Genomic DNA, 27,149 nt, shown 5'->3' with positions numbered 1-27,149 from the left:
GGAAAGTGGACACAAATTATTTTACCATATTCCTACCACTCTAGGATCTGATTTATCATGTGCAAGTACATACATCTTCTCACAGATGCCAGTCAACTTCCTGCCAGAAGAGAAGCAAAAGCCTTCTAGTAAGAATGTGTGGAATAACATGGAGATATCTGAAAGCATAGGATATATCCTGAGAGTATTAATAGTCCAGATGGCCTAGATACGAGAGGCATGAGTAAGGAAATAACTGTTGATGAGTTTAAAGAGCATAGGGAGCCCTGTGATTACTATTCAGTTCAGTTGCTCAGTTGTGTCTGTTTGTGACCCCATGGACTGCAGCACACCAGGCTTCCCTGTCCATTACCAACTCCCGGAGCTTACTCAAACTCATGTCCATTGAGTTGGTGATGCCATCCAACCATCTCATCCTCTGTTGTCCCCTTCTTCTCCCGCCTTCCATCTTTCCCAGTATCAGGGTCTTTTCCAATAAGTCAGTTCTTTGCATCAGGTGGCCAAAGTATCGGAGTGTCACCTTCAGCATCAGTCCTTCCAATGAATATTCAGGACTGATTTCCTTTAGGATGGGCAGGTTGGATCTCCTTGCAGTCCAAGGGACTCTCAAGACTCTTCTCCAAACACCACAGTTCAAAAGCATCAATTCTTCGGCGCTCAGCTTTCTTTACAGTCCAACTCTCACATCCATACATGACCACTGGAAAAACCATAGCATTGACTATGTGGACCTTTGTTGGCAAAGTAATGTCTCTGCTTTTTAATATGCTGTCTAGGTTGGTCCTAGCTTTTCTTCCAAGGAGTAAACGTCTTTTAATTTCATGGCTGCAGTCACCTTCTGCAGTGATTTTGGAGTCCAAGAAAATAAAGTCTGTTACTGTTTCCATTGTCCCCATCTATTTGCCATGAAGTGATGGGACCAGATGCCATGATCTTTCTTTTCTTAATGTTGAGTTTTAAGCCACTTTTTTCACTCTCCTCTTTGTTTCATCAAGAGACTCTTTAGTTCCTCTTTGCTTTCTGCCATAAGGGTGGTATCATCTGCATATCTGAGGTTATTGATATTTCTCCCGGCAATCTTGATTCCAGCTTGTGTTTCATCCAGCCTGGCATTTCAAATGATGTACTCTGCATATAAGTTAAATAAGCAGGGTGACAATATACAGCCTTGACATACCCCTTTCCCGATTTGGAACCAGTCTGCTGTTCCATGTCCAGTTCTAACTGTTGCCTCTTGACCTACATACAGATTTCTCAGAAGGCAGGTCAGGTGGTCTGGTATTCCCATATCTTGAAGAGTTTTCCACAGTTTGTTGTGATCCACACAGTCAAAGGCTTTGGCATAGTCAATAAAGCAGAAATAGATGTTTTTCTGGAACTCTCTTGCTTTTTTGATGATCCAACGGATATTGGCAATTTGATCTCTGGTTCTTCTGCCTTTTCTAAAACCAGCTTTAACATCTGGAAGTTCTCAGTTCATGTACTGTTGAAGCCTGGCTTGGAGAATTTTGAGCATTACTTTGCTAGCGTGTGAGATAAGTGCAATTGTGTGGTAGTTTGAACATTCTTCAGCAGTGCCTTTGTGATTGGAATGAAAATTGACCTTTTCCAGTCCTGTGGCCAATGCTGTACTTCCTGGGAAGCCCTTGGTTAATATAGTTTATATAAAAGATATATATTTTTCTTCCCTCTTGAAAAATAAATGACACGAATCTAGTTAATTCCTATAATATTGGAGGTTATCTTTTTCACAGAATAATAACAATAATATCAAAATAACAGTGACTTCCCTGAGGTTCGAGCCCAGGTCCATGAAGATTCCACATGATGCGGGGCAACTAAGCCTGAGTGCCCCAACTACCGAAGCCTGTGCACCCAGAGCCCATGCTTTGCAACAAGGGAAGCCACCACTATGAGAGCCTGCAACTAGGAGTAGCCCCTGCTTGCTGAAACTAGAGAAAGCCTGAGGGCAGCGTCAGAGAGCTTGCACAGCCGAAAATAAATAAAAATTCAGAAAAAGTAGAAATAACTTGCTTTCGCATGGCACTTTGGATGTGTCAAATAGCAATGATGACATTTGCATGTGTGCATACTCACTTGCCCAGTTGTATCTGACTCTTTGTGATCACATGGATTGTAGCCCTCAAGATTCCTCTGTCCATGGGATTCTCCAGGCAAGAATACTGGAGTGGGTTGCCATTCCCTCCTCCAGGGGATCTTCCCAACCCAAATTGAATCTGAGTCTCCTGTGTCTCCCACACTGGCAGGCAGATTCTTTACCACTGAGCCACCTGGGAAGTCCAATGATAACATTAACTATCTTTTGTGTATTATAATGCTAGAGACTGTGCTAGGTATGTTAGAAGGGTGAACTCATGTGATCCTCACAGCAGCACCATGAGCTAGGTGCTACTAATAGCCCCATTTTATGGATGAAGAATCTGAGGCACAGAGAGGCTAAGTAAACAGGGTCATGCAGCTAGTAAGTGGCAGAGCTAGGCTCTGAACCCAGGCAGTCTAGCTCCAGGACTTGTACTGCATCCAGCTGCCATTCAAAGCTCACATGGTCTATTAGTTTTCTGTGGCTGCTGAAAAATGACAAAATGATCACAAACTTACTGGCTTAAAACAACACTGACTTATTGCCTTACAGTTCTGCAGGTCAAAGTCCTGAAGTCAAGGCATCGGCAGGGCTGCATTCTTCTGCAGACCCCAGGGAAGAATGTGTGTCCTCACTTCACCAGCTTCTAGAAGCTGTCCACATTCCTTGGCTCATGGCCCCCTTCATCCATTTGCAAAACCAGCATCTCTCTGACTTCTTCTGTTGTCACATCTCTTTCTTTGATCACAGCCTGGAAAAGTTTTCCATTTTAAGGGATGCCCGTGAGGAAGTTGAATTCACCTGGGTAATCCAGGCTAATCTCCCCACCTCAAAGTTCTCAACCTTAATCTGTAAGTCTTCTTTACCAGGTCTGGTTGTCACAGACTCCAAAGACTGGGACAGGGACAGCTTCTGGGGACCATTATTCTGCCTAGGGCACATGGTTTTCCCAGAGGCTTTTTACTTATATTGACTGATTTTATATTAACCATATGTGAAACTAAAGTATGCACATTAATATCATTTTCCACACACAAAGACTATGTTTTGCCCCAAGGTCACAGGGTTAATATTAGGGTCCTTCACAGACAGATTCCAAACTACCAGGGCTTCCCTGATGGCTGAGATGGTAAAGAATCTGTCAATGCAAGAGACCTGGGTTCCATCCCTGGGTCGGAAAGACACCCTGGAGAAGAGAATGGCCACCCACTCCAGTATTCTTGCCTGGAGAATCCCGTGGACAGCCTGATAGGCTAGTCCACGGGGTCACAAAGAGCTGGACACGACGGAGTGACTGATGCTTTCGTTTTCAGTCTTTAGTCAGTACCAAATCTCTAGCCACGGTGCCTCAAAAGGCCACACCCTGTGGAGCTCAGTACTTGGATGTGTCGTCATGCCCTCTGGGAGGGAGTCCCCACCATCCTGACTTGACAAAGTTTTACTCATCTTTTAGTGTTCCACTTAATGTTTTCTGCCGGGTGTTCTCAGATCACCACCAGCTAGTGGCAGGGTTCCCACTTGCCTCTGTCTTACCCTTGTATCCTGGCTAAAATGTAACGTATGTGAACACACAGTGTTAGGATGCCTAGTTGTGATGGACATGCAAGTATGATATGACTGGCATCTGGAGACTGAATTGAGGCTAAGGCACACACCCTTCCACAGAGAACCTGAAACGTGCTGCAGAACGCCTGGACTCCTCAGCCGGACCAGAGCTATAAAATGCAGCCAGAGAGGAGGAAGCTTCTGTGTGGAGAGTGAACAGTTTCTTTAGAGGGAGTGGTAGCCAGGCTGTGAATCCTCAACCTGGGGAGGAAACTTCACGTGTACCCTGAGAGAGTTTTTCCTTTAGTTCAGAGAGAGAGGGAAGGCCAGTGCCCAAGTCATGCCTGAGAAAGTTAATGCCAATGTTCATCCTGAGGACTGAGCCCTGTCTGGGATTCCAGAGGGCAAGAAAGTACCCAATTCCCTGTTTGATGTTGAAGCCAGAGATTTCACTGAGATTGGCTAGCACTTCCAGGGGTTGTCAAAGCAACCCACGGATTTTTCCCACGGAGCACATGAAGTTCACCTGGTGAAACCTTATCACAAGATTGTCTTGAATCCTGTCCAATAGGGTTACCTGATTGGTAAGATGACCTCAGCAGAAAAAGGCTAGATGCCCAGTAATTGAGAAGTAACAGAGTGGGAGATTGTTAGAACAATGCCCGCCATGTCATCACATGCCTCTGCACCTTTCTCCTTTAGTATGGCTTCCCCGGTGGCTCAGATGGTGAAGAATCCACCTGCAATGCAGGAGACCTAGGTTTGATCCCGGGGTCAGGGAGATTCCCCTGAGAAAGGAAGGGCAACCCACTCCAGTAATTCTTGCCTGAGAAATCCCATGGACAGAGGGGTCTGGAAGGGCACCTTAGGAGCCTGGAGTCACAAAGTGTCGGACATGACTGAGTGACTAACACATGTAACTCTACTATTCCTGCCATGAAGGGTGGAGTACATTTTTCCACCCCTTGAATCTAAGTAGTCTTTTAACTTTTTGGACCAATAATTGTGGCAGAAATGACATCATGAGACTTCTAAGGCAAGGCCTTAGGAGAACTTGCAGCTCCTACTTTTGCTGTCTGGAAACGCCTGTCTCCAGTAGGTAAAGAAGCCTACTAAAGGATGACAGACGGGTCATATAGAGAAGCCGAGTCAAGAGGCAGCATCAAGGTGCCAGTCATACAAACGAAGCCATCACAACCAGCCGGTCCAGCCCCCCACTGACCAGTCAACTGACGGCAGACATGGCTGAGTGAGCCCAGCTGACGTCACTTAAAACAGAACTGCCCAGCTGAGCTCAACCCGAACAGCCAGCCACAAACTGTGAGCAAATGAATGGCTTTTGCTGTTAGCCACTAAGTTCTGGGGCGGTTTGCTTCAACAGATAACTGATGGAACGAACCACTTGGACTACAGATGCAGCTGCTGGTGTTAAGAACTGTGAAGAAGAGGAGAGAGCGAGCAAGCCAGTACCGAGTCATGCCTGAGAACGTTAACGCCAAAGTTCATCCTGGGGACTAACCCCTGCCTGGGACCCCAGAGGGCAAGAAAGTGCTGACTCCCTCTTTGACGGTGAAGCCAGAGATTGCACTGAGACTGGCCAGCACTTCCAGAAGAAGTGCTTCCAGGAAACCTCCAAATAGCCCAAAAAAGCACCCTGCAGGATAATACCAAGTCTAACCTCCTACATGAGACTCATTCAGTAACACCAGCATTTGCCATCTGCCATGCCTCAGTTCAGTTCAGTCGCTCAGTCGTGTTGCTCTTTGCGACCCCATGGACTGCAGCACGCCAGGCCTCCCTGTCCATCACCAACTCCCGGAGTTTACTCAAACTCACGTCCATTGAGTCAGTGATGCCATCCAACCTTCTCATCCTCTGTTGTCCCCTTCTCCTCCAGCCTTCAATCTTTCCCAACATCAGGGTCTTTTCAAATGACTCTGCTCTTCGCATCAGGTGGCCAAAGTACTGGACTTTCAGCTTCAATATCAGTCCTTCCAATGAATATTCAGGACTGATCTCCTTTAGGATGGACTGGTTGGATCTCCTTGCAGTTCAAGGGACTCTCAAGAGTCTTCTCCAACACCACAGTTCAAAAGCATCAATTCTTCGGTGCTCAGCTTTCTTTATAGTCCAACTGTTACATCCATACATGACCACTGGAAAAACCATAGCCTTGACTAGATGGACCTTTGTTGGCAAAGTAACGTTTCTACTTTTTAATATGCTGTTGAGGTTGGTCATAACTTTTCTCCCAAGGAGTAAGCGTCTTTTAATTTCATGGCTGCAGTCACTATCTGCCATGCCTAGACAACCAAAACTATCATTGCAGACTTATTTTCTTCCTACCTCTGTCTCCCTTCCCACTTCTACACCAGTGTCTCAGTCCGTTCCAATGGCTGTAACAAAAGTACCAGAGACTGGGTGACCTACAAGCAACAGAAATTTACTTTTCACAGTTCTGGAGGCTAGAAGTCCAAGATCAGGGTGGCAACGAGCTCAGATTCCGTTAAGGACCCCCTTCTGGGTTGCAGATGGCCATTTTCTCAAGTGTTCTTATGTGGTGGAGAGGACAAGAGGGCTCTCTGGCGTCTGTTTTATAAGGCACCGATCCCATTCAGGAGGATCAATGATCCAGTCACCTCCTGAAGCCCCATCTCCTACCACCATCACACTGGAGGTTACGATCTCAACATGTGAGGCCATATAAACATTCAGTCAACCAGCATCAGCAAAACTTGAGTTTATCAGCAGTCTCAATTCAGCATTTAGAATAGCACAACCTGGGTTAAAAAATAAAAGCAAAACATACAAAAAAATCTTCCCCCACCAAATCCCCACTCTCAGCTTGAACCTGCTTCAGCTGGAAGCCTGCAGTGGGAAAGGGTAATGTGGTTTTCTGCTCTCTGAGAGTTCACCCATTCTCCCACCTGTTTCTAGGAATAAGAAATGTTCATTCACAGCTTGCTATTCACATGGCAAATGTCCACATTTCTATATAAGGTTATGGGAAGTTTGAAGGGCCAATAGAAGACAAAACTAAAGCTGCTTAAATCACAGTCCACATGTCATATTTATTCAACATGCTAGTTACACACATCTGTCTTCCCCACTCTTATCAGACCTGGAGGGCACAGTCCTTTTCCAGTCATCTTTGATTCATTAGATCCAGAACACAGTGCCTGAAGCATAAAGACAGCAGGTGACCGTTGGATGACTGGATTTATGTTGCTTGAAACCCCATTTTACTTTTCAAATTCATTACTAATAGGGCTGTTTACAAAGAGAGGGAATACCATTTAAAATAACAATGGGGAAGGGTGGTGGGGAAGAGGGGTTATTCCCAGAGATTATTTTGTTTACTCTGAGCATTTTTTTCATTTGCAGAAGAAACTTATTTGATTGCAGACTTTTAGAAAAGTATTTAGGGAATTCCCTGGTGGTCCAGGGATTAGAATTTGGCGCTTTCACTGCTGAGGCCTGGGTTCAATCCCTGGCCAGGGAACTGAAATCCCACAAGAAGCACGACACAGCCAAAAACAAAAACCTCATAGAGATGTATTTAAAATTATTTTTGTATTTAACAGTAGCTTTATTGTAAATAATAGATCAAAAACTTAAAAAATTATTTCAAAAATAAAAATAATCTATAATCATAACAGATAACACATTAATATTTTGGTATACATCCTTCTAATCATTTTTCCTAAATAGGTGTTTCTTGGGTATAAGTACCTGACTTGAAGCAGCAAAATGACAGTGCAAATTATAAGAAAATCTGACTGATTAATATACATTAAAATACATCCCAAACAAGTAACATCTAGAAAATATCTCAAATTACTAACAGCTGTTATCTTGGGGAAGGTGGGAGAAAGCTAGATTTGTTGAGGAGGTAGTGGAGGCAAAGGATATTTTAGTTTACCTCTAGTGTTATAATTTTTAAAAAGGATAGATTCAGAGTATTAATTACACATTAAAAAAAATCCAAACATTAAAAAAAGAGTTGCCACATGTATAAAATAAGTTTTGAAGGATGTGGTTATGATAAATGAAAGGGAATTAACATGTATTGTCAGAAAAAATAAATTCAGAAGCTTTGCCCTGTTAATCCGCCTCAACCCTACCCCTTCTACAATCACTTCCTGATTCATTAGTTCCAAAGCCATTAGAACTGTGTCACACGATTGAGAAACACTGGCGTCATGGCAGTCCTGTAAAGTTCAGGTAACCAAACCGGTTTTTTAATTTTCTTCCAGAAATATGTTCCTGATCATCAACTTTTATTGACTCTTAAATGGGAAAGCTGATTAGGCTCAAACAACTTAATTAACATATATTGAACACTTATTTTTTAAATGTTCAGAACCATTTGAAGCTAAAGCAACAGGACTCCATGGTGCAGTTGCACATTTGTGCATGCACGCTGAAAGCTCTTGCAAGTCGCCTGGGATCTGCTGGCCAAGCAGTCTCCTCTCACTGCGGGGTGTCAGGAACACCAGAGGATGGAGCCCCAGGACGTCCACGGGACAGACAGGCAGCAGCTGTCTGCGCTGCGGGCATGTGGCAACATTTACAACATGTCAACTCACGTGATTTTTCTTTATACTACGTCTATGCCTAATGGGGATGAGGTTGGCATTTCTGGAGCCAGCATCCTACAGGTAAAGCAGCTAGAAAAAAGAAAGAGATACCGATTCCTGGGTCAGGAAGATCCCCTGGAGAAGAAAATGGCAACTCACTCCAGTATTCTTGCCTGGAGAATCCCATGGACAGAGGAGCCTGGCAGGTTACAGTCCATGGGGTTGCAAGAATTGGACATGACTTAACAACTAAACCACCACCATACGCACCCAGGCCAAGGCATAGATAACTTAAGGGATGAGAAAAGCTAAGAACGGAATGATTGGTCTTATCAGTTCACTGTTCTCCTGATGGCTTCCTTTGATAAGCCTTCAAATAATACTCCTTGAAGTCTTCAGATATCCTTTAGGAGCTGCCCTGAGCCACATACACCTTGTTCTTTTCTACTGTGTGAGAGTATGGCAAGAAATAGAACGTATGCCTTTAGGCTGCCTAGGTAGGCAGCAGTACACATATTATTTTAGTTTAAATGGCTCCATGGAGCTCCTTCCATGAAAAGCATTTTTTACATAAATTGTTTATTTGTTACAGTAAAATATCTAGTACATGGAAATTTTTTTTTTTAAAAACGCACATTTTTTAAAAGTCTACAATTATCATATCCAAACATGCTCTGCAAACAGAGAATTTCTTCCTAAATTCTGTGACAAAAACTGATCTGACCTGATCTGAGGCACTCAAGAGTCCTTAGTTACCACATTTATTGGTGGTATTCATATATTCACCACAGAAATATCAGTGTATTTGGTAATGGGTGCCCTTCTAGACTCTTTGCACAGTTTTAAGTAAAATATTTTATATTTACCCTATCACTTGTCTAAAATCTGAAAAATTTTGATTCCAAGACACAACTAGCCCTTGGTTTTCAAATAAAGGATTGTAAAGCATACGTCCCCAAACTGTTACCAATGTGGTGACTCCGCCAAACCCAAAATGGTTCCAATGAGTATGTCTGCCCTAAAGAACGTCATGAGGCTAAATCTCCAGGAAAAGAGAAAAGAGGAATGTTAGAACAGCTCTAGGAACACACAAGCTGCACTCAAAAAAATGACAGAGCAATGATGTGGGAAGTCACGCAAGACTCTGTATTACCAGAAGCTACCCATCCATAAAGGCAGCAGCTAGTGCTGCTGCTAACAGCAGTCTGCATAAAAATGAAAAGCCCCACTCTTCTGAGAATTTCAGGTATGGGGTATTCTTTTTTCATTTTTATTGAACTATAATTGACATACAACATTAATTTCAGGTGTACAACAAAATGATTTGACATTTGTATAAAGGTATTCTTAATTTGGGGCTTCCCTAGAGGCTCAGTGGTAAAGAATCTGCCTGCCGAAGCAGGAGACACAGGAGAAGTGGGTTCGATCCCTGCGTTGGGAAGTTCCTCTAGAGGAGGAAATGGCAACCCACTCCAGTATTCTTGCCTGGAAAAATCCCATGGACAAAGGAGGCTGGCAGGCTACGGTCCATCCATAGGGCTGTAAAGAGTCAAGCATGACTGAGTGACTGAGGACAGCATATTCCTATTTCATTGTTTTCAAACTGTTTAAACACTGGACCCTCCTAGGGAGTTTTCTAAAAATAACCCATGCATGGATCTCACTTTCAGACATTCTGATTTACTTGGTCTAGAGAGCGGCCTTGACAACAGTGTTTTTAAAAATTCCCTACACAATTCTAAGGTGCAGCCAGGGCTTTAAAAAGTCCCAATACTCAGTCTGTGTCCTAGACCACATAAGTCAGAAATTTTGGAAGAAGCGCAGATATAAGTATTTCTTTAAAAAGATGCTCAGGTGATGTCAATGTATACACAAAGCAGACAGGTTGAGACCCACTGAGTTGCTTGGCTTAAGGCTTAAGTCTGTCAACTTTTTTTTTTTAAAAATTCTTCCTGAACCAAGTCATTTCTAGATAATCACTGAAGCAGTCACCAATAAAGAATTCTAAGCTTTCTCCACTCTGATAGTGGCTTATTCATCAATCTCTCCTCAATTTTTCTATGAATGCACAAGGCGCAAGGGAAAAAAGATATTGAAATCACATGAGAGATATTTCAAAATACTTTTAGCACAATAATCCATACTATATTAAACTCCTTTAGCACATACATCAAACTGAAGAACGTAAGTGAAAAGTAGAATTCACTTTGGTTGAGGCTATAGTAGAGGAAATCACAGCATCTTCCAGTGAATTCTAGGACAGCAAATGAAAGAATAATTGCACTAATTTTCCAGTGACTCTCACTGGTCAAGATGCCAATGTAAACCACATTCATAGACAAATTTCAAAGAAGGCTACAAAATGCCTTAAAGCTATTAAGTTTAAGATAACTTCTGCTCAGAGACCAACTGAAATATATAGTAAGGTGCACATTTTTTAGATCTCAGATCTCTCTTTTGCTTTTACTTAAAAATAATCTTTTTTGTGTGCGTTCTAATGGTCACATGAAAAAGACATTTACTTTTTTTCCATCACTAACTCTGAGGAAGGAAGAACAAAAGTGGGGAAGACGTTGCAGCTCACCAGGAACCACGCTCCACACTTTTCACAGTAATAAGTGGCAGGTGACGGGAGAAGCCCAAGATACTACACTTAACGCAGGCCTCCGCACGCATTCGTTTCAATACTTAAAACGAATACAACATCTGGGTAAGTGGCATGGAGACATTTCTCCATCACAACTCAACCATTTAAAAATTTTATCACTTTTAGTCCCTCTGCTGATTTAAATAAACAAAATTTGTATCTACCATGTAGGAACTTTCAGTTCAATATATTGGGACGTTATAACTTCACTGTTCAAGTTCCATTCAGCAGAAGAAAAGTAGCTAAATTGAGTATTGTCTTTCACCAGGAAGATATTAGCTATTAGAAACGCATTACAGGGAGGAAAACTGACATGCCATCAATAATGGACTAGAGGAGGAACTGGCACTTCTGCTTTGTCATTATAGGTATTCTTCTTGGCATAAAACTTGGAATTGCAAATTTAGCTAAACTCATCATAGTTTTAACTTTGGTAAATGAAATAAAGTTCACTGTCTAGGCCAAAAACCCCAAGCAGCTGTTGGGAGCAAGAGGGCTACGAGGACAGAAGAAAAGAGATTCACGGCATTGTTGTCGAGAATGGGTTTCCCTGCTATGTACTTCACCTCCTTCCCTGGGCTGTTGACCACCATGCCAGTGCTTTCATCCAAACCTGGAATGAAAAAGGAGCGAATGAAGTGGAAAATCCAAATGACTTGATTTTAAAAACAACAGCAAAAAAAAAACCAAATTAGCTTTCTCCTCTAAAGATGATAACCTTGCAAAGATTCTCGGCCATTCAAAGAATGACTTTAGTGGATAACCCACATGGTGAGTGAGATGGAACCCGTGGTTACAAAAGGCTTCCTTGAAGAAATGGGTCTCAGTACGCCTCAATACTGGTCTCTCAACAATGCTGGAGTTCTTTCAGAAGGAGAAGGAAGGCCTTGAAAAGCAGAGGTGGCGTGAAACTGGCAGACTGGGCTTGCCTTCCTGGGGGCTCCCCTCTAAGACCACATGGAAGGCTCCTGAGAGCAGGGGTCACCTTTGCAACCTCTACAATAGACACTAAGAGGCCCAGCAAGGAGCTCACACAAAGGAGGCACACAGAGATGAATCCAATCTGGCCCCCAGCCCACAGTTTTTTTTCCAACCTACTCAATATGATCAGAAATTTCCAAGTTAGAACTCAGTTTAGAATAAAACCTAGGCTCTTTAACATAAAAGGTGTAATGTGTTGTGTGTATGGTTACTGACCCTTTAGTATAAATTAAAATCTGACTGCTTCCTCCCAGCATCTAGGTAAGACTAATGAAGCTGAGAGCACAGATGTTTTGTTGGTGGAAAGAGATTACACCAGGGCATGAAGAGAACTGGGAGCACTGTGTTTGGGGAACCGTCTGGAGACTTCCAGCCTCTTCACTGTATGAATCAAAGGAGAACATGTGGCTGGTCAGAGGCTGGAGCCAAGACACACCAAAGGGAACAAGTCGGTACACTGACATGACAGGAGAGCCTTAGGTGCAAAGCACAGAAAATGCTGGAGAAAACGCTTATGTATCTTGGTGCAGGACCAGCAGGCAGGACGTCACAGTAGAAAAGCACATCATCTGTGTAGCGTCAGGTTAGCAGAATAATTATTTCTTCAATGGATTTGGAAAACAAATGGAAAGAGGGGCATAAGAGTGATCTGACTCCCAAATTCTGCTTCCCTGGGATGAAAATCCCACAAGCAAATGCATCTGTCTCCTGCATGATCATTCCCTGTACAGCTTCTACTCATTGCTCTGCGGGAGTAATTCTCTTTCAGTCAGTTTATCACAAAAGAATAAGAAATTCAAAATTGTATTAGAGACTTTGCCCTATTATTCTGGCTCCCTCAACAATCTGTGTCTTTGGGATTGTTTTTATTATCTTCTCTTTTTTCCTTTTCCATATTTCTTTCCCACTTCTTTCTCTTTTTTTAAACACATTTATTTCGGTTTTGGCTGCACTGGGCCTCACGGTTTTGCATGGGCTCTCTCCAGTTGTGCAGAGTGGGAGCGTCTCTTCGTTTCAGTGTGCTGGCTCCTCGCTGTGCCGCTTCTCTTGTTGCAGAGGATGGGCTCTTGCACAGGCCCGGCTGCTCCATGGCATGTGGAACCTTCCTAATCAGGGATCGAACCTGTGTCTCCGGCCCTGCTGGGCAGACTCCTACCCACTGCACCACCAAGGAAGCCCCTGTCTCTTTTCTTTTGGTTTTAAGGACACATTTATTCAGTGTCATGATCAGACCTTTAGCAATCAACAAGCAGTGTGGGTGAAAAGAACAACCCTACATTAAATATCTCTGTTGTCATGCTTTCCGCTTTCCACAAAAAGAAACTAAAATAACTTGTTTACAATTAGTCAAAAATACAGTCCTAGAATTTTTTGTCCATAAACATGACATATCTAAGATATGTCTAAAACATATCTTCTCTGAAGCAGCTAGGCACTGCTACTACTGTGTGTGGCCAAGTCCTCATTTCTTTAATACACCAATAAGTTGCAATAATAGGGTTATGTTCTTACCACTAAATTGCATGGTAGCTCCTAAATATGAATCCACAATTGATCCTAGTAGTCCAGCCAGACCCCCAAATGCAATAATTGGCCACTGGGGAGCAGAAATGTCTAAATCGTTAACAAAAACCAATTGTGTGAGGAAGTAAGCGATGCCCACAAAGGTCCCACCAAGAAGACTGGAGGCAAGGCCCACCATCGTCACTCCTCCATTGGTGCCTAAAGAAGAACATGGGAAAATCAGCTGGCAAAGAATCAACCAACACAGGAAGTAAGAAGCAAAACATCTGTTACCTGTCTAATCAAAACCAACTCAAAGAAAGGGTTCACTCTGATGCAATCCAAAGACCCTCCTACTTAGAAAAGAGGCGTTTCTCCTCAATAATTCCTGACATTTTCAGCAGTGAGTTGAGGAGAGCCAGGCTGCCTGGTTTCAATCTCAGTTCTGTCATTTCCAAGCTTGGTGACTGTGATGAAGTTAGGTAACTTCTCTATGCCTTAGTTTACTTGTTTGTGAGATATAAAAAATAAAAGGACCAATGTACATGATTATTAAGAGTAAACAGTAATAATGGAGAGCAGTTAGAATACTGCTTTGCACCGAGCAGGTACTCAAATATATTAATTGTTATGTTGCTGCTGCTGATAATGAAGGGGACAAAAGGAAGGAAAAAGGAGAAGAAAGAGGAGGAGATGATGATAAAGCACTAGTAGTATTATTATTATCATCGGTAGCAGTAGTTGATAACAACAATGGGAAAATAAGATATACACCGAAGCACTGACCACATAACAGGCTCCCAAGAGATACTCTATCATTTCTTTCCTTTTCCCTTCCTACTGATAAGCCCCGCAGGTCAAGCTCTATGTTTCCATACAATTTATCTAGGAGTTATTAACACTTCCTGCAACTACTACTTATTATCACCAGTTTAAATAGCCTATAGTCATTTTCCAATTAAGGGGGAAAATTGAAATTCTCTCTTTTTTAAAAATTATTTGTTTATTTGGCTGCTCTGGGTTTTAGTTTTGGCATGTGGGGTCCTCAGTCTTCCTTGTGGCATGCATGATCTAGTTCCCTGACCAGGAATTGAACTCAGACCTGCATTGGGAGCATGGAGTCTTAGCCACTGGACCACTAGGGGAGACCCCCAAACTGAAACTCTTAAAAGGCTTTTAAATAATAAGCACGATAAATCAAGAGGCTTTTTTTTTTTGGCCACACTGTGTGTCATGAGGGATCTTAGTTCCCTGATTACAGATGGAACCCGGATCCCCTGCAGTGGAACCTCGGGTCTTAACTACTGAATCTCGAGGGAAGTCCCTGTTCAGTTTTTTTTTTAAAAAAGAAACTTCAATAAAGACTCACCAACTGGAACTTTCTCCCAGGTCGTTATCAGCCTTGGCGTGCTCTTACTCAGCACAGGGCCAACTTCTGAAGCCCACGTGTCTCCAGCAGAGCAGGCCAGCGCAGCCAAGAGAGACAAACACATCCAGGAAGCAGTGTGCTGTCTGGAGAAGTCTATCGGGATCTCCCCGGGGCCACTTTCTATCATGTACAGCAGGGCCAGCTCCGTGGGCACAGCCCCATTGCAGAACACCTGGATCCAGTTCCTCTGCCCACCTGGGGTGCAACAAGAAAGCGAGGAGGACAAGGATGCTTCCCCCTCAGGGGGAAGACCACACAGTCACCTGTAACTGTTCCTATTTACACTGTGAAAGTTAAGAAAAGAAAAATGACCACAATGTTTAAAATGACTAACAGTGGGATGATAACACTGCCCACATTCTATATTGTTTCAGAATAATTAATGATAGACTTCAGTACTTCTAAAATTCTGGTGTTCTTGCTATCATGGTAAAGTAATAATAAACTATATCAGGCCACTACTTTAAGTAATTCTCATATAAAATTTATGTTTCATGAGTCTAAATAGGTTCTGATTAAAAGCTTATGATATGTTAAGATGAAATAAAAGTTACTAATTTAAGTGACATTAAATATAATTCATTTTACCTTCCTTGTATTCTGAATCTAGACGTTTCTTTGCTTCTCCCTTCCATTTAGTAAGTTTTGAGGAAGTAAGAAAAAACATCAGCAAAGAGGTGAAAAAGCTGAAATTTGCAATGGTTAGGATAAAGCCAACCACGAGCCCTGAAAGAAACACATATATACAAAATTACACTTAGGCCATACACTAACACTGTGAAAAAAAAGAATGAATTTTTTCAGTTATTTTCATATTAAAACTGGAAATGTTCATTTCTAATATATTTACATTTTTACCAACTAAGACATTACCAAACAGTATGCAATTGCAACCCACTCCAGTACTCTTGCCTGGAAAATCCCATGGACGAAGGAGCCTGGTAGGCTACAATCCATGGGGTTGCTAAGAGTCAGAGATGACTGAGCGACTTCACTTTCACTTTTCCCTTTCATGCATTGGAGGAGGAAATGGCAACCCACTCCAGTGTTCTTGCCTGGAGAATCCCAGGGACGGGGGAGCCTGGTGGGCTGCCGTCTATGGGGTCGCATAGAGTCGGACACGACTGAAGTGACTTAGCAGCAGCACAGTCTTTCAAGTTTCTATTTTTTACATTTTCCCTTCATATCTGGGATATTTTTTCCACTTTACAAAAAATTCAGTAAATAGACCATCCAAGAGTGAATCTGGGAGAAAGAGGCAGATAGAAAACAAATTCCAACATGACAGAAGTAAGTCTCTCCTTATTAGTAATTATTTTAAATGTAAATGGGTTAAGTGATCCAATCAAAAAAACAGAGACTGCAAAATGATAAAAATACTGGTCCAACTATGTGCTGACTACAAGAGACTTGCTTTAAATCTAAAAATACAATGGGGTGAAAGTAAAAGAACTGAAAAAGATAATCCATGCAAATAAGTGACCAAAAGAGAGCAGGGGTGGCTATACCAATATCAGACAAAACACACAAAATAGACAAAACTGTATTCATGTGACATGATCTCTCTATATATATATTTAAAGCATTTCTTTTCTTTCTGGCATAACAGAATGCTTGGGGCTCATCTTAAACCTACTTTGCCCCAGCCCTGAAAGCAGCCATTTCTCCGAGGAGCTCTGGAGAAAGTGGGGAATGGATATTAGAGGTCAAAATCTAGGCTCATGGTCTATCCATGTCTACTGAGATGTATTTGCTTTTTGTGGACAAAGCAAGTGAATACACACATACAAATATACACTCATGCATATATATTCATGCATATACATATGCATGTACATGCATATACATATTCATGCATATGCAAGTCCTTCCAGCCTTGCATTTTCCGAGACTGTGAGGAGCACAATCAGGCACAGCAATCCTCTGGCCCTATCCAGCCACCCGCTAGGGTAATATTATTAACTACAACCTCTTCATCCCTAACTGCATGGTGGACAATCTCTGCTCTCTGTAACTCTTAAGATAAATATATTCATTTTTGCTATATGAAGATTTTTATTAAATAACACAACAAACACTACTAAGTAACAGAACAGATATTAAACAATTAAGTATGCTACTATGTATTTAATAATTTAAGTATTAAATAACAGAACAAGGGCCCAGATTCCTATTTCTTAAGTAATTCCTTCCATTGGTTAGCTCAATCTAGACTGATTCATCATTCACTGAATTACTTGATTATTGGCATTTTACTTAAGTTCAGTACATTTTAATTCAGAGTGCAAGAAACAGGATAACGCTGTATAAAGCACCAATAGTAATAAAATGCTTCACCTCTGGAGCTGAACATTCTGAAGTTAAAACCTGAACTGCTGCATTTACTATTGAAAAACTAGATGTTACCTAACTTTAAGCTTCCATTTCTCATCAGTGTATTAATAATAATTCCTACCTCACTGGCTTACAGTGAAAAGTTAAATGAGATAATTTTAATAATATGTTTATTATATAAGCCAGCACATAGGAAGTCCTTAATAAATGTTAACTACTATCATTGGCAATAATATTAAATAGCAGTTACAGTGGCAAAACCTCAACAATCACATTATTGTTGCAATTATATTATTATGTTATCCAACCTTAAAGTCTTTTCAATTGTTTTTTAATATATTACACAAGTAGTATACAAGTGGGCTTCCCTGGTGGCTCAGTGATAAAGAATCCACCTGCCAATGCAGGAAACATGGGTTTGATTCCTGAGTCGGGAAGATCCCCTGGAGAAAAGTGAAAGTCACTCAGTCATGTCTGACCCAGGCTACCCACTCCATGGCATTCTCCAGGCTAGAATGCTGGAGGGGGTAGCGTTTCCCTTCCCCAGGGGATCTCCCCAACCCAGGGATCGAACCCAGGTATCCCTCATTGCAAGTGGATTCTTTACCAATGGAGCTATCAAGGAAGGCCCCGCCCCCAACCCCCTGAAGAAGGAAATGATGACTCACTCCAGTATTCTTGCCTGGAAAATCCCATTGACAGACGAGCCTGGCAGGCTATAGTCCACGGGGTTGTAAAGAGCTGGGCACAACTAAGCGAATGAGCACATACGCACACAGCACACCAGTCCCGGGGAGGAAGGCCAAAACATACGGAAGTACGTGAAGTATCAGTCAGAGTGCCTTTCTCCCTCACCACCACCATGCCCCACCCTCCTCCAAGGGGCTGCCCTCCACTTCAACCACAAAATACGACATGAAGCAACCAATGTTCAAGTTGAGGATAGGTTCAGAACGAGGAAATAAATTGAAGGCAACATGCTTCAAACGAATGATTTTTTTGATGTAGTCTAAAAATATCTTAGAATTTTTTGTATCTTCCAGTTATGTCTGAACTTTTAGATTAGTAACTGCCATCTGCAGCACATGTCTGTTCCACCTCTTCAACCCACCTCTAACATCTCTAACGGTTCCTCAGTGCTAAGGACTTAATACATGTAACAATGGGAAGCTTTCAAGGAAAGTGAAGACTCAAGGATTATGGCTACCTTCTGAGTTGAAAACATGTTAATTCTGTAACTGGCAGATGTCATCTGGGGAAGTGAGACAACACTGTCTATAAAGAGCTCTGATAGTGGGAATCAGTCAGTTCAGTTCAGTCACTCAGTCGTGTCCGACTCTCTGCAACCCCATGGACTGCAGCACACCAGGCCTCCCTGTCTATCACTAACTCCCAGACTTTACTCAAACCCATGTCCATTGAGTCTGTAATGCCATCCAACCATCTCATTCTCTGCCGTCCCTTCTCCTCCTGCCCTCAATTTTTCCCAGCATTAGGGTCTTTTCAAATGAATAAGCTCTTCACATCAGGTGGCCAAAGTACTGGAGTTTCAGCTTCAGCATCAGTCCGTCCAATGAATATTCAGGACTGATTTCCTTTAGGATGGACTGGTTGGATCTCCTTGCAGTCCGAGAGACTCTCAAGAGCCTTCTCCACCACCACAGTTCAAAAGCATCAATTCTTCAGTGCTCAGCTTTCTTTATAGTCCAACTCTCACATCCATATATGACTACTGGAAAAACCATAGCCTTGACTAGATGGATCTTTGTTGGCAAAGTAATGTCTCTGCTTTTTAATAAGCTGTCTCGGTTGGTCATAACTTTTCTCCCAAGGAGCAAGCGTCTTTTAATGTCATGGCTGCAGTCACCATCTGCAGTGATTTTGGAGTCCAGAAAAATAAAGTCAGCCACTGTTTCCCCATCTATTTACCATGAAGTGATGGGACAAGATGCCATGATCTTAGTTTTCTGAATGTTGAGCTTTAAGCCAACTTTTTCACTCTCCTCTTTAACTTTCATCAGGAGGCTCTTCAGCTCTTCTTCGCTTTCTGCCATAAGAGTGTTAACATCTGCACATCTGAAGTTATTGACATTTCTCCCGGCAACCCTGATCCCAGCTTGTGCTTCATCCAGCCCGGCATTTCTCATGATGTACTCTGCATATAAGTTAAATAAGCAGGGTGACCATATACAACCTTGATGTGCTCCTTTCCCGATTTGGAACCACTCTGCTGTTCCATGTTCAGTTCTAACTGTTGCTTCTTGACCTGTATACAGATTTCTCAGAAGGCAGGTCAGGTGGTCTGGTTACTCCCATCTCTTAAAGAACTTTCCACAGTTTGCTGTGATCCACACAGTCAAAGGCTTTGGCATAGTCAATAAAGCAGATGTTTTTCTGGAACTCTCTTACTTTTTCGATGATCCAATGGATGTTGGCAATTCAATCTCTGGTTCCTCTGCCTTTTCTAAAACCAGCTTGAACATCTGGAAGTTCTCGGTTCACGTACTGCTGAAGCCTGGCTTGAAGAATTTTGAGCATTACTTTGCTAGTGTGTGAGATGAGTGCAATTGTGTGGTAGTATGAGCATTCTTTGGCATTGCCTTTCTTTGGGATTGGAATGAAAACTGACCTTTCCCAGTCCTATGGCAACTGTTGAGTTTTCCAAATTTGCTGGCATATTGAGTGCAGCACTTTCACTGTATCATCTTTTAGGATTTGAAATAGCTCAACTGGAATGCCATCATCTCCACCAGCTTTGTTTTTAGTGACGCTTCCTAAGGCCCACTTGACTTCACATGCCAGGATCTGGCTCCAGGTGAATGATCACACCATCGTGATTATCTTGGCCATGATCTTTTTTGTACAGTTCTTCTTTGTATTCCTGCCACCTCTTCTTAATATCTTCTGCTTCTGTTAGGCCCATACCATTTCTGTCCTTCACTGTGCCCATCTTTGCATGAGAAGTTCCCCCGGTATCTCTAATTTTCTTGAAGAGATCTCTAGGCTGAAAGTTACCTAAAATTGCAACCAAAGGGGCCTGGGAATAATCTCTGGGAGGCAGAAAAGGGAAAGGTACAATTGGAATTTTTTACTCTAATAAACTCAAATGTAATCAATTATATCAAATATACTACTGCCTAAAGACTGTGAGAATCAGTAAGAAGGCTGGTTAGCCCAAAATATAGAATATGAAGGCCAAGAGAACCAGAGGTTGGCAGACTTGAACACTATACCAAGGTCAGAACTCTCTGAACTATGTGTTTGCATTACTGACTGTTTCTCAGTAAGATGTGTCTGTGCCATTGTGTCCAACTCTTTGCGACCCCATGAACCATAGCCTGCCAGGCTCCAATGTCCGTAGGATTTTTCCTGACAAGAATACTGGAGTGGGTTGCCATTTCCTCCTCCAGGGGATCTTCCTCATCCAGGGATGGAACCCATATCTCCTGATTCTCCTGCACTGGCAGGCAGATTCTTTACCACTGAGCCACCTGGAAAGCAACCTTCTAAATAAAGCTGACTTCTCAACTGGCCTGACCTGAACAGTGATGTTTGCACCCAGTTGGCCCAGGAGTTCTATATTTAATCAGAGTAATAATAAAGTAGCACTCTGGCTCATTGATTAGTCCTTTGTGACAGTGGGCAACATAAACCATTTTCTTTGGCTCTGATCAGTTCTGGGTACCTGACAGAATGAGATTTCTATTTGAAAAGATTGAAAACCGTACCTAAACTATGATAACCAAAGAGGTGAGGCCACCTCCGTAAGACCACATGAAGCACAGCCACTGGCCTTTTCTGACAACACCCCACTGGCTGGGCACGCCCATCACCCTCACAGCATCTTCTTCCGGGGATTAAATGCCTCAAACACCTCCTACTTCTCATCTGTTTCCCCGACTAGAAATGCAAGCTCTTTGACAATGGAAATTTTTACCTGTTTTGTTCACTACTTAGTCTTCAGTGCCCAAGACAGTGTCTGGCAAACTAAATATTTGTTGTAGGAATGAATTTAAAAAAGCAAAAATCACTAAACCCGAGAGTCTTGACAAGTGAAATTAAATTTAAACTTGTCAAGAGACTGACGACAAACTGTCTACACAGACATGTTCAAAGGAACGCTGAGTAACTAGTCTGGACAACACTTCCTTGGAGCAGATCACTTGCACAGTGCTTTACAGGTTACAAGCACATTCTCACATAAGCCCGCCTGCCATCCTCTCCTTATTCTAGAGGTTTTCTTTCTCTCGAGGGGAGGAGAGCACTCTAAATACCCAGATCCTGAGGATGTTCTGAAACTCTTCTCAATTCCAAGCACACTAAAGACATGCTATTGCAAAACTGAGTAAAATCCCTATGACTATAATAGTAATTGTGGAAGGAAAACAATACTAACATTTATAAAATATATATTTTAAGTGCCAGGTCCTATGCTAATCATTTTATATGTATGACTCCTCATGATGAGTCAATGCTATAGACATTATTATCCCTTCTCATTTTACAGGTGGGAATAGTCATTAAGACGAAGTTTAAGTGACTTGCAGTCACATGTTAGGACAGATTTCCCAAGTACGATGATACACTTTGAATCAAGAGTAGTTTTTTATCCTTAAGAGGAAAAGAAGCTCCAAACAAAAAAGATACCAACTTTCCATAGAATGAATGATTAGGTAAAGAGTGGAGTTTTAAAATCCATCTACATGTATTTCCCAAGCACTGTTACAACAGTGTGCACGATTCAAAAAAGCATGGGACACAGAAGCATATGATAGAGTCTGTCTGTGGGGAGTTTATTGTATAAGACTTCATAGATTAAAAGATACGAAGTCCCACACATTTTCTTGTTTGAGCGTCACCAAGAAGCCCACAGGGACCTATTTCATGAAGAAAGTGAGGCTCGGAGGAGATAGGTGCCATGGCCAAGTTCACAGAGAGAGAGGTGGCAATGCCAGGGTTCAAATGCTTATCTTCTAATTCTCAATCAAGCCAAGTAGGGGAGGAATAGAGGCCCAAGGGCTAGAAGGCAGAAAAGGAAATGGTAGCAGGAAAGAAACCAATGTGGAGAGCAGAAAAGTAAGAGAAGAAAACAGGACAATAAACAGCATGGAAGCCAAAGGAAGACAGCACTCCAAGAACTTGACACTTCTTCCCACAGGTCAAGAATAATGAAAACCAAGGCAAGGCTACCCGACAAAAAACATTTCTAGCAAGCATAACTCTGTATTATTATATTCCATCAGAGACTGCTCAAATTATTTGCTATAGATGAGTTAGTGCTTTCAAAGTGCTAACAGTGGATTTCTCAATTTCTCAACAGAACTCAAAGAGTGTGTCTCAGTTTTGAAGAACAAGAATGAGCATCATTCCCTGAGGACCTGTGCCTAATAATGGCAATCACCCTGTACATGCTGGCTATATGTCTAGGCACTGAGCTAAAAACTTCACAGAAGTTATTTCATTCTTGCTGCAACTCTAAGAATGAAATGAGGGGTAGATCAAGATTTTGTGGGGCTTGAAGCTCACTTTTTTTTTTTTTTAAATCTTTTACCCCTGAAAAATTTACAAAACAAAAGGACCATGAGAGCACAATGCTAGGGCCCTTCCTAGGACTTTAAAAGGTTCTACTGCAAATGAGGTGCCATGGAGCTTAAGCTGTCACTTTCATGGTGTTGTCCTTCTCTAGGCTGGATTCTTTTAATGCACAGGAAGCATTTATTCATCTTCTGAATCCTTAAAAAGTTGAAGTATAGTTGACTTACAATGGCATGTTAATTTCTAGGTTAGATGTTAAAAACCCTCTTCTCTGAAGAGAAAACTGAGGTACAGGGAGGTTAAGTGACTTTCTCAAAGCCCCACGACTTTCCTAGCCATTATTCAAACTCATCTTGCCTGATTCCAGTGCTTGCTCCTTTACCTATCAGACTATCTTGCCTCCGTGAAGGCCCACTCTAGTTCATAATACATTATAAAATCTCTGCTGTATGTGAACACAGAGGAGAGAAAGCACGTTTACAGTACATTAAGGCTAATGATCAGCAGCCTCTTGAAGGCTGGGCAGGCGGCTTCGAGACCTGCCAGTTCTAAATAATCAGCATCGTGTAGTGATCCCAGTCTATAGGACATATTTGAGGGGAATCCTCATGTCTCGGGGCTTGTACCGTTGGCAGGATATGAAAATCCCAAAGTCATATCAGATCCCATCACTCCTCTGGCTCGAGACAGGGAGATTCTAGCTTGGGATGAAATCTTTATTGTGCTCTGCAGCCCTGTATTATCTGGCCATTGCATCTGTCTTCAATGTTTATCTCTCATGACTTTTCCAGTCGAATGAGTCTTATTCTCACTCCCAAACAAACCAGGCTTGAACATGTCAGGGCCTTTCTGCTTGTTTTGTCAAGCCTGGAACATGCTTCTTGCAGTTCTTCTCATTTCTGACTTTTTCAGGTCCCAGTTCAAAACCACCTCTTTAACACAAAGGTTAATCCTGAGCCTATTCACAGAAAAGTGTCCCACATTCCCCAATATTCACACTTTATTATCTTTAGTTTTTCTCATAAACTTTATCAACATATGAAAAGGTTTATGTATTTTATTAATCTATCTGTACTAAAGAATAGAAGTTCCATAAAATCTGAAACCTTGCCTTTGTTCACAGCTATACTTCCAGTTTCTAGAAGAGCGGCACACAGTAAATGCTTAATAAATATCTGCCAGAAGAAGAAATAAATGGCCTGTCCTCATCGCAATCCTGAAGATTTGAGAATACTCAGTTGGGACTACTCCACTTGAGGTACTAATAGTAATTTCCAAGTGCTATTCTTCCCAAAATGGGCTTCCCAGGTGGCTCAGGGGAAAATAACCTGCCTGCAAAGCAGGAGATGCACGAGATGTGGGTTCGATCCCTGGACAGGGAAGGACCCCTTGGAGCAGGAAGTGGCGACTGGCTCTAGTACTCTTGCCTGGAGAATCCCATGGATAGAGGAACCTGGCCGGCTACAGTCCTTGGGGTCGAAAAGAGCTGGCCACGACTGAGCACATCCTTCCCAATGGCTGCTACACTTTACTTTGAGGTAAAATGCTCCCATGTTTCTGCCTGCAGAAAATTTAATCCAACTCAGAAGCTGAATAATCAAGGTCCTCAAAAGTCTATCCCACTAATTTACTTGTTATCAACTACGAAGTTCAATTTGTTTGTCACACTGAAAGGATATGTTAGTATCTGAAATTCTGGCAGAATAGGAATGGCGAGCAAGGCATAACTTTATTATTGTCTACACGAAGTAACATTGTGGTTTATAGTCTCATATGTTCAGAATTTAGAAACCACCCATTTAAATTACATAAGCAATTATATGCCAAACGTTCAAAAGAAAAACATACCTCCTAAAGCCCCACTGTGATCTAGACTTTTCTTCTTAAACCCATTAGAGACGATCAAAACAGGAACAACAACAGAAAACAGCCAACGCCAAGGAGAAACAGGCTGAAAGTTACCTGAAAAATTACAGAAGTAGAGCATAAATTGTGTCAAGCCTACACAGGTTAGTCTTGGGTGCAAGCTTTGATAACTGTATTCTGGATTAAAATACTGTTCTAAGTAGAGAAACTGAGATGAAGCCACCAAAGTAAAATATTTACGTTGAAACTCAAGAGAGACAATCCTACTGGTGAGTGACAAAATAAGTCCTGTCTAAGTTTTGATAACCATTTACAACTATTTATAATAACAGGTATCTGATACATATTTGAAGATGTGAAATGCATTTCTGGTTCTTTCTTTGGAAAGGAGGCATGTATTCAACCTCAAGAACTGCAGAGAACAAACAGGATCTAGTTTTTTTTTTTAAACAGGATCCAATTATTCCTCTCTCTGCCTTTCACAGAGATTTTTTTAAAAAGGTGACATTCCCACAGGCTACATACACACCTCAGGATTCAAAGGTTAGCAACTGATTTTTCCAAAGGTTGCATCCTTTGTTTTGTTTTGGCAAGCATAATTTTTTTCAGATAATTGAGTCAATAAAGATTAGGAAATTTAGTATAAAAAAATCCAGACTCTTGTTTCCTGTTTTAAAACCTGGATGCTCAGGCTCACATGGCAGAACTGACTACAGGGGAAGAGAAACAACCTCCTTTAGACCATTCATGGCGATACCATGTAAACTCGCCCCTTTAATATAAAATGATTATAGTCAAGAAAAACATGAAAAAAAAACAAACATGAATATTGTTTGTGCCCACATTTCTACTGAAAATTGGGAAATGTTATAGTCAATATTTTATAATAACTATAAATGGAGCATAACTTTTAAAAATTATGACTCACTTTATTGTACACCTGTAACATATAATATTGTACATCAACTAAAACAATAAAAATTTTAAAAAATGAAAAAAAAAAAGGAAAATGCAAGACAAAGAGGGTGAAACATTAAAAAAAAAACTGGGAAAATCCTATTTCTAGAAGTGCAAACTGTTCTCATGTGCTTAACACGCAAAGAAGAGCCTTGGACAGCTTCACTTACCTGCATTAGGTGCCTGGTCCCAAGGGGCCACTTCAATTTACAAATCCTGGCTTACTCTATTTAGTTCAAGTCATAGTTAACCTGCCAGTGTTACTTACTTACCTCCCTCCCCCAGCCATCGTCCCCTACTGGGAATCATGAATGAGCAGCCAGAAATCTGTAGCTTGGAAAACACTCACTAGATTATTCACACATTTCTTTGCAAAACGACTAAGGTCTAAGATGGCAGTCACTTACAACCATTTAAAAGAGTTTACGTTCTCACTCTATTTTTCACTTTTCCTTTCAACTGAACAGTATTCCGTTTTTATAAAGGGGTATCAAGGAATCTGTACAAAAGCATACTTGTGCTCTACACCAGCTTCAAAACCTTCAAGTTTTGAGTTCAGAGTACCTTGTATTTATGCAAATTGGTTTCAGGCTTTAAAACAATTTTGGTCTTTGGCAGTGACCAAACAGCAGGCAAATCTTCCAAATCTCCAAATGTGAACACTGTGTCGTTTATTTTCATTTTTTTTACCGGACACATGAAACTGATGAACTTTATGAATGTTCTTATTAAAAGTACCACTGCAATTGCTTTGCAAAATTATGTTTCACTTCACTTGCTTTTCACCAAGACAGACGTAACAATTACATAAAATATAAAACATATTTTGGAACAGGTATAACTGGTATGACAAGCAATATTTATTAAAAGCTTTAAAACGTTCAAGGCACTGCATATTTCCATGTTAGTAAATCCAAGTCAGGCCACAGAAGTTAAATAAACACAACAGTTTATAACCCTTCAGAGGATATGAGTTTTGGCCTTCAAAATGGGACATTCTAAATTTCACCGATTAAAGACAAATTAGAACATTCATACTCACCATAATAGGTGCTTGCAGTCATAGACATAATCCAGAAAGCTGAAGAAATGCAAATGATCAGGCTCAATATAACTATATTAGTTATCATCTTTATGTATTTTTTGTACGTATTGTCGTCAAGATCTCGCATGAAAAATGATATAAACACCTGGGGAAGAAACTATCTCGCGTTTCGGAGAAAAATAAAGTCAGTTAAGTGGCCAGCAAAACATTCGTACAGAGGCGAACATAAATGCAAACATTTGCCACCAGTCCGGAAAACAACAAAGCCCGAAACTGTCTCTAGATACTGGGTTGAGTACTGCCACGGGAGCTTAGGCGAGGAGATGAAGCCGCACCCGCGAGGAGCGCCCGCTCGCAGAGCTCCGTCACTTCACACCTGAACTTCGCCGCCGCGCACGGGAAAGGGAAGCGGGGGCAGCCAACCAGAGGCCCGGGGCGGCGACCTCCGCCTTCCCCGCCCGCCCGTGCGCAGAGGCCGGGCGCCCGCGGCGCGAAGGGGCGGGACGCGGGACTAGGACGCGGGGTGTCCCGGCTGCGAGTCGCGCCCGACCGCGGGTGGTCGCTCCGCACGGCCGCCCGCGCGGCTCCAGAGGCCTGATCCAGCCGGCCGGGCACAGGACGCCGGA

At 41.9% G+C, this 27,149-nt stretch overlaps 1 protein-coding gene across 2 annotated transcripts; it reads right to left on the bottom strand.

Moving 5' to 3' along the window:
* Nucleotides 1–1,995: 1,995 nt before the first annotated feature.
* Nucleotides 1,996–27,149, bottom strand: TMEM19 (transmembrane protein 19). Of its 2 annotated transcripts, XM_043879485.1 has the most exons (6): nt 26,521–27,149; nt 24,504–24,617; nt 15,375–15,512; nt 14,727–14,981; nt 13,367–13,576; nt 7,209–11,486 (listed from the first exon to the last, which is right to left on the bottom strand). In XM_043879485.1, the coding sequence occupies exons 1-6, from the start codon at nt 26,648–26,650 to the stop codon at nt 11,323–11,325; spliced, it is 1,011 nt and encodes a 336-aa protein (XP_043735420.1). In that variant the 5' UTR covers nt 26,651–27,149; the 3' UTR covers nt 7,209–11,322. The 2 variants fall into 2 exon arrangements, with proteins under 2 accessions (XP_043735430.1, XP_043735420.1); XM_043879495.1 differs by lacking the exons at nt 7,209–11,486; nt 13,367–13,576 and adding an exon at nt 1,996–2,183.

Source organism: Cervus elaphus, chromosome 3 (assembly GCF_910594005.1).
Source record: "Cervus elaphus chromosome 3, mCerEla1.1, whole genome shotgun sequence".
Taxonomy (NCBI): Eukaryota; Metazoa; Chordata; class Mammalia; order Artiodactyla; family Cervidae; genus Cervus; species Cervus elaphus.
This window is presented reverse-complemented; position numbering and strand designations above follow the sequence as displayed.

Excerpts from the sequence above, each read along its gene's own strand:
- TMEM19 (XM_043879485.1), bottom strand. The coding sequence starts at position 26,650 with ATGCGAGATCTTGACGACAATACGTACAAAAAATACATAAAGATGATA. Across the intron at positions 15,513-24,503 it reads TCACAGTGGGGCTTTAGGAG|GGCTCGTGGTTGGCTTTATC; the intron begins GTATGTTTTTCT and ends TGTTTCTTTCAG. Across the intron at positions 13,577-14,726 it reads CTGGGAGAAAGTTCCAGTTG|GCACCAATGGAGGAGTGACG; the intron begins GTGAGTCTTTAT and ends GTTCTTCTTTAG.